Source organism: Bos indicus, chromosome 21 (genome assembly GCF_029378745.1).
Source record: "Bos indicus isolate NIAB-ARS_2022 breed Sahiwal x Tharparkar chromosome 21, NIAB-ARS_B.indTharparkar_mat_pri_1.0, whole genome shotgun sequence".
Lineage (NCBI taxonomy): Eukaryota > Metazoa > Chordata > Mammalia > Artiodactyla > Bovidae > Bos > Bos indicus.
Genome location: NC_091780.1, coordinates 35,016,099 through 35,023,610, shown reverse-complemented (window position 1 = coordinate 35,023,610; position 7,512 = coordinate 35,016,099). Strand labels below are relative to the sequence as shown.

At 52.2% G+C, this 7,512-nt stretch overlaps 1 protein-coding gene and 1 pseudogene across 2 annotated transcripts; both read left to right on the top strand.

Moving 5' to 3' along the window:
* The first annotated feature begins 231 nt into the window (after positions 1–231).
* On the top strand, positions 232–2,435 carry LOC109575719 (duodenase-1-like). Of its 2 annotated transcripts, XM_070775401.1 has the most exons (6): positions 232–404; positions 599–746; positions 1,224–1,371; positions 1,562–1,675; positions 1,778–1,819; positions 2,155–2,435. In XM_070775401.1, exons 1-6 carry the CDS (start codon positions 353–355, stop codon positions 2,314–2,316), a joined length of 666 nt encoding a protein of 221 aa, XP_070631502.1. In that variant the 5' UTR covers positions 232–352; the 3' UTR covers positions 2,317–2,435. The 2 variants fall into 2 exon arrangements, with proteins under 2 accessions (XP_070631502.1, XP_070631501.1); XM_070775400.1 differs by having other exon boundaries at positions 246–404; positions 1,562–1,819; positions 2,155–2,433.
* Positions 2,436–4,810: 2,375 nt separating this feature from the next.
* Positions 4,811–7,282, top strand: LOC109575202 (granzyme H-like; annotated as a pseudogene).
* The last annotated feature ends 230 nt before the right edge of the window (positions 7,283–7,512 follow it).

Here is a 7,512-nt window from a genome sequence, read left to right as displayed (position 1 = left end):
TAATCTCTCTTCAGCATCACTCTCACACACCATCCTGTATATACCACACCATGGTTCTCAGCATCCTGTTTGACCCTGACGGTTTTGTCTCCTCCACCAGAAGTGAGAGATCTTATCTCCAAATTTCTCATACAAAGAGGCCTCAAAACACAATCATCCTGATGATGAAAGAGAACCACAGAAATGAAGACATTCTATGTCATGCTCCACTCAGACCCCAGGACCTGGTCAGACAGAGGTGTGAGACTTCAGAGAAATCTCAAGTGATAAAAGCCACAACAAGGCGGAGACACTGGTTAAAAGACCAGATGGAAGCAGCAGCTGCTCAGATCTGGGCAGCTTTCCTGCAGAGATGGTCCTGCTCCCGCTCCTGGTGGCCCTTCTGTCCCCTACCGGGCAGGCAGGTGAGTGCCGGTCCCACCCTCAGAGGCGCAGCCCCACCCCACAAGAACAGACCTGCTCAGACGCTACACTCATGCACAGCCTGGGCCTGGTCCAGCTAAGAAAATTTCTGAACTCAGGGAAACCTTGATCCCATCTCCCCTGTTAAAACTTTGGCTCCATGAGCACAGCGGGCAAGCTGGAATCTTTCTTTCAGGGAAAATCATCGGGGGCCACGAGGCCAAGCCACACTCCCGTCCCTACATGGCGTTTCTTCAGATCAATACTTCAGGGGAACCTGACAACTGTGGGGGCTTCCTCGTGCGTGAGGACTTCGTGCTGACAGCAGCTCACTGCCTGGGAAGGTGAGGAGCAGTGCCGGGCTCCCACCCCTCTGTGGAGCCCTCCCAGGGAACCCTCTTAGGAGCTGCAGACCTGTGCCACCAGGTAACATAGGAAGCTATTCAGAGGACAGGTGAGCACTGGGGAGAGAGGGACAGGTCAATGCCAGTCGCGCATGGAGAGAAGGGACTGATCAAACCTGGAACATAAGGAAGCCAAGGTTGTGGCCTGGAACCCACACAGCAAATGTGAGAAATTCATGTTTTCCTTAGAGACAGTCAAGCTCGAGCAGGACTGAACACCCTCCGTGGACTACAGGAACTGCCACCCTGCCCAGGCTGCCAGGGAGCAGACAGTTTAGAGATGCTCAGCCCCAGGGCCCACCACCTAGATTTTCGCCACACCCTCCCCCTGCCGCGCCCCGTTTGGCCCTGTCCCAAGCTGTGCTCTTTCCTCCTGGCTCCTGGACCGTTTCTCCTGTGACTCCCTTTCCCTCTCAGCTCTCTGAGCACCTCAATCAATGTCACCCTGGGGGCCCACAACATCAAAGAACGAGAGAGTACCCAGCAGGTCATCCCAGTGAGAAGACCCATCCCCCACCCAGACTATAATGATGAGACTTTGGCCAACGACATCATGTTACTAAAGGTGGGACACGAGGCTGCACTGATTCTGGGACACTTCCATCCAGGGTTCTGCATCCCCCATGAACCCATTCCTGACCCTCCTCCTGTACAACCCCTCCGTGGTCCCAATGCTGAGAAGAAGGCAACCCCATGACTGTCCTGCAGCCTCTGTGGGCCAACAGTAGGTGACAGTGTTTTTCCTCTACCTTCAGCTGACTAGGAAGGCTAACATTACGGATAAAGTGAGCCCCATCAATCTGCCCAGGAGGCTGGCGAAGGTGAAGCCAGGGATGATGTGCAGTGTGGCCGGCTGGGGGCGACTGGGGGTAAATATGCCCTCTACAGACAAACTACAGGAGGTAGATCTTAAAGTCCAAAGGAAGAAGAAATGTAGGGCTCGCTTCAAAAACTACATCTCCTCCAAACAGATATGTGCTGGAGATCCAAGCGAGAGGAAGAATTCTTTCTTGGTGAGATCCCCAGTGATATCCATGCAAAACCCTGGGCCCAACTGAGCTGGGACGATGGGTGGCTGTGGGAACAAAGCCCGCCCCTGTGTCCCCAGCCTGTCCTCCTATCTGGACACTGTCCTGTGTCCCTGGGGTGTGAGCACTGCCCCACAGTCACAAATGGGTGGAGGTTTCCTGCAGGAGGAACAGCAGGATTGTCAATGCCAGGATGAAACCTCAGGACCAACAAGGCCCTGACATCAGCCAGAACCGCTAACTGAGCCCACCCACCCCAGGGTGGCAGGGAGACCAGACCCGAAGAAGGTGAGCTCAGCCCTTGCTCTCTCTACCCACAGGGTGACTCCGGGGGCCCGCTTGTGTGTAATGGTGTGGCCCAGGGCATTGTGTCCTATGGAAGAGATGATGGGACAACTCCAGATGTCTACACCAGAATCTCCAAATTTATGCCCTGGATCAAGAAAACAATGAGACGGTACAAACGCCAGGGATCAGCGTGACGTGTCCTCGGGATGGACCCCTCCATGTTCCCTGGGATTGGAAGCACTGGTCAAAGTGTGTGGAGGAAGGTTGCCTGGAACTTAATAAACATTCATCTCTTGAAAAGAAATCACTGACTGCTCCGTTATTCACAAATTCGTTAGGTACCTTCTCTGTCAGGGAAACATCTGTTCACGTTTCTGCTCTGTTAGCAGCTTCCCCCTCCAGCACATACACTGCTCCTCTCACCCCTCCCTTCCATTCTCTAGAATAAAGTCTTCTGCTGTACCTACAGCGATCTTCCTCCAGTCCCATGTCCCCAGTGCCAGCTCCCCCTCAGGCTGCCCGTGAACTCCATCAGAGAAGGGAGACCCCTCCTCAGGAACACAGGACCCCCAGGTCCACAACCCTTGTGTCTCGTCCATATGCCCTCCTCCTCATCAACACCTACTTCCCTCCCCCACATCCCAGTGTCCAGGGGGCAACGGAAGAGAATCCAGGTTTGGAAAGGGGACCACCTGAGAAACTCTGGGGTCGAGGGGGGCACTGGTCCACCCTAACAGAAATGGGGGAGGTTTACAAAGGTGTAGCTCACCCCATGCAGTGTTCCCTCCCTGCATCAGAGCAGGCAGAGCTCAGAAGCCTGAGAAAGTTCCAGGAGGCCTTCAGTATTCCTAGGCCCAGCTTGAGTGCCTGTCACAGCCCTGTCTTGGAGTCCTAGGCCCAGGGCCCTGTGCAGCCTCTGGTGTCCTGAGGGCACATCCTCCTTCAGCCCCAAGTGACCTTCAGGGGGCTCTTCCACCTTGGGCTGAGCCAGCCGTTCCCCACCTTCATCATTCCCATGTGTGTTTGTGCATAAATATATTTATCTCCAAAGAAACTCACTCTAAAGAAAATCATTGGTTTCAAGGTATCCTAAAGTTTCAAAGAGTATCTATAGCCTATAGTTATTGGGTACATTTCTTCCTGTATTTTTTTTTTTTTAATCAATTGCTGAAGTTTTGATGCAAGGTTCAGAAGAGCAACCTTAGTTTTAAGACATGCAGTTTAGAGAGGGCTTAAGAGAAGTGGTTTGCTGAACATTTGAATGGAGAGTGAGCTTCAACTATTGCAAAATGTGTTCTGGCAGAAAGTAACACATATTCATCAAAATACATTCCTCATAAATGGAACATAGTCAACACGGTGCGTGCAAGTGTGCTAAGTTACTTGAGTCATGTCCGATTCTTTGTGACCCTATGGACGGTCGCCCTCCAGGCTCCTCTGCCCATTCATCATAGAAAGACAAGTAAATACAGAACATATGGATGAGAAAAGGAAACGAAGTGCAGTTCCACCACCCCCGATCATCATCATTAACACTTAAGCATATTTCCTTCCACTATTTTTCTATTTATTCATAAGATGCTCTTGCTTCAACTCTCTTGGGATTGGGTTGTTTAGAGCTCCTCATGCCCTCCTCTCCATTCCTCTTTCTTCTGTCCTCATACTGCTGAGAGTGTGGGGGTCATCTGCACATGTTTATGATGGTCTGGCCCAGAGACAGCAGATATATGGCTATCTGGGCTCTGGACAGGGAATACCTAGTGGGGAGTAAGTATTAGATGACGGGTATCTGTTTCCCCTTCACCACTCACCTGTCACCAGCATTTCTGGAGAGGAAGCCCCTCCTGACTCACAAACACCCTGATTCAGGTGGGACAGACCCCAGGTGAGCTTGAGGGGCTCTGGATACCTCAGCACAACCCAACCATGTCCCTCATTGCCGAAGGACCCGGTGATGGTTTTTTTCCTGGTTCAGTGAATATCAACTCCAGGACTTTATGTTCAAAATTTTCAGATAAGAAAGGCCCTCTTTGTTACAGAATACTTATATTTAAACAAGAGATTCTAAATCCTCCAAATATGTGAGGCTGGAACCCTGGCAAGATAGGAAATGGGGTTGCTGTTTGGGCCACTTGGGTGAGTCCAGGCCTCTCTGCTCCTAAAGCAAGTGCAGTCTCTGCCTCACCCTCAGCCCCAAGTAGAGCCCCACGCCGCAGTCCTCATGCACGTGTCCTCTGCCCATTGATTCTAGGTCTCCTCCAGCCCCTGAGCTTCCCAAGTACAGGAGCCAAGTCGCTGAATCCCTGATCCTCACCTATTGGGTAATTCTTCATGCTTTCCCCAAAATCAAAGAAGACCCAAGAGGGGAGAAATGCAGACCCTCCTGATTCAGTCACTGAGGGCCTCTGGGGATCCAGCTCCTCCCCTGGCAGCGACACAGCCTCCACTTTCTTGCTGTTCCTCTTGCTCTGTGACTTAGCAGAGGGGGTGCAAGGGTGGTGACTGTGTCGTTCTCACCTACCCCACAGCAGAGAACATGGGCACACGGGGCATGCTCACACCCAGCTGGGGGAGCACAGCTCTGGGGGGTCTGTGGGGGCACTGAACCTCCCCTGCTTCCTTCCCCTGTGCTTTGTGTCTGGAAGGAAGAAACCCCAGCAGCTCTGACATGGGAAAATCTTCTGGAAGATGCAGCTACTCCTGCTCCTGATGGCCTTTCTTCTGCCTCCTGGGCTGGGATATGTGAGTGACAGTCCCCATTCCTGACAGGGTAGCACATCTCCCTAAACCTCCTGACATCCTGGTCCTTCTGCTCAGCTCCAATTTCTGAACCAGCTCCCATCCCAACTGAGACTACAAGTTCGATGCTGCACAGACATTCAGCAAGGATGGGTGGTAGGAAGCAAGCTTTCACTAAAAGCTTTTGTGGCTCTTAGCCCCTCTCTCACCACTGGCAAAGTGGGTTGTACATTTGCTGGAGGATGTGAAGCTACAAAGCACAAGTAGGAAAATTCCTCACTCCAGCCAGGAAAGGACAACTCAGACAAACCATCCGCAGCGCGGGAGTTCTCAGTGGACCCAGCTTAAGAACCAGAGAAACTTGTCAGTTTCCCCGCCCTTCACTCCTGCCCAGGAGAGGAGCCCAGGGTGTCACTGGTCAGAAATGTCTAGATAGCAGCACCCAAAGCTCTCTGGGTGTCGTTACTCTTCCCCAGGCCCTAAGCAGTTCATTTTCTGCCCCAGTGTCTTTGGCATTGTCCTCCCCCATCCCTGTGGTCTTAAATCCCACCAGTACTATCCCCACCAAACCTCAGCCAAAAGCTAATTGGAGGCCATTCAGGCGTCCAGTCAACAGATGCTTACTGAGATCCTGGGATGCATTATGCCCTAGGACATGAGGATTTTAGAAAACCCAACTCCATAAACTCATAGGTGGATTGTTAGAAAATGGCACCAATCAGGATGTTAGCAGAGGTTTAGAGGGGTCCAGAAGACTCCATGAGAATGAGGGCTCATCAGGGGGTCCCATCCATGATCTTCTGGGCTTCACCCTCTGGAAGGCAGTCTCGGGCCCCTCCATATGTGTGTGTGACTCAGGATGTGGAGAACAATACTGAGGTTTGGGGTTTAGAAAAGGTTATCCCACCGCAGTGAGAACCTGGGGGACTCTCCCCTAGTGTCTGTTGGGCACTGTCGACCCACCTTGACTGCCACCTTCCCGAACCTCCCTTCTAACCATAGCCTATTCCATCTCCCCATCTTTCAGCCTTTTCTTTCAGAGGAGATCACTGGGGACCATGAGGCCAAGCCCCACTCCTGCCCCTACATGGCTTTGTTCAGTTTCTGGGTGAAAAGAGTTGGAAGAAGTGTGGCGGTGTTCTCATACAAAAGGACTTTGTTCTGACAGCTGCTCACTGCAGAGGAAGGTGAGGGGCATTAGCCAGCCTACCCTACCTGAGGCCTCGACAGGGACCCGTCCTCTCCCCAGGAGCTGAGCCCAAGGGTACCCCTCCTTCACCCCAGAATCCTGGAAATCAGGACCACAAGAGCTCATCAGACAAGCCATCTGATGAGCAGGACTAGGGTGATTAAAAGCTGAGAAACAGGACAAGAAAGGTTTTGAGGTCAGTGGGTCGGCAGTGAGAACAAGAGACAGGGTTGAGAAGGGTTGACCCACAATGGCCAAATAAAGCATCAGAGACAGATGAGAGTGTGCAATGAGAGCCAAAACCCAAACTCAGAGTCACTTCACAATATTGCTGAGAAAGCTCCCAGAGCCCTGCCATCATGTCCCTGAGAAGCACAGGGCCCAGAGTCACTCAGTGCCAGGACCCATCTGTCACCTGAACTCCCCTTCAGCTGCTCCCCTGCCCTGGTGTCAGCTGCCTGTCACAGATCCTGGCCTGTATTTCTGGTGACCCCATGATCCCCACACCTCTGCTCTTGTCTCTGAGCAGCTCAATCATTGTCACCCTGGGGGCCCACAACATCAAACAGCAAGAGAGGACCCAGCAGGTCATCCAGGTGGGGAGGGCCACCCACCACCCAGACTTTAATCCTAAGAATTTCACCAACGACATCATGTTACTGCAGGCAAGGAAAACTCCCCACTGGCCCTGCCCTCCTGGGATCAGATTGCCCTCCCAGGATCTCCTGCCATTTCGTCCCTGCCATCCTGGCTGCCTGACCAGTCCCTGTGGCTCAGGAGAGAGCGGAGACAGATCAACGTCACTGCCCTGTCCAGGCTTGGGGACCACTGGCTGAGCCAGACTCTTGCCTCTTCCCATAGCTGGAGAGAAAGGCCAAGCAGACTGCAGCTGTGAGGCAGCTCCGCCTGCCCAGGGCCATGGCCTGCATGAAGCCAGGACAGACCTGCAGTGTGGCTGTGGCTGGGGAAAGGACTCCATAGGCACCTACCCTAACTCACTGCAGGAGGTAAAGCTGACCATGCAGGAGGATCAAATGTGTGAGTCCCACTTACACTACTATTACATCAACAACATCCAGCTATGTATAAGGGACCCAAAGACAAAGAAAGCTTCCTTTAAGGTGAGAATGACAGTCTACTTTGCTTGGATCTGGGGAGAAGTGTGTTTGCAGAAGAATTGGGACCTGGGGACCGCCTCACCCTCTAGACACCAAGACACATCCTGGGGCTAGTGTGTGAGTATGCTAGTGTGTGACATGAGTGAAATTGTGTGGCAGTTTCAACATTCTTTGGCATTGCCTTTCTTTGGGATTGGAATGAAAACTAATCCTTTCCAGTCTGTGGCCACTGGTGAGTAGTCCAAATTTGCTGACATATTGAGTGAGCACCTTCACAGCATCATCATTTAAGATTTGAAATAGCTCAACTGGAATTCTATCACCTCCACTAGCTTTGTTCATAG

What these genes read in the sequence shown, in the direction of transcription:
- LOC109575719 (XM_070775400.1), top strand. Translation starts at nt 353, where the DNA reads ATGGTCCTGCTCCCGCTCCTGGTGGCCCTTCTGTCCCCTACCGGGCAG. An exon ending in GCAGCTCACTGCCTGGGAAG is followed by an intron (nt 747 to 1,223) that starts GTGAGGAGCAGT and finishes TTTCCCTCTCAG; the next exon opens with CTCTCTGAGCACCTCAATCA. An exon ending in AGAGGAAGAATTCTTTCTTG is followed by an intron (nt 1,820 to 2,154) that starts GTGAGATCCCCA and finishes CTCTACCCACAG; the next exon opens with GGTGACTCCGGGGGCCCGCT.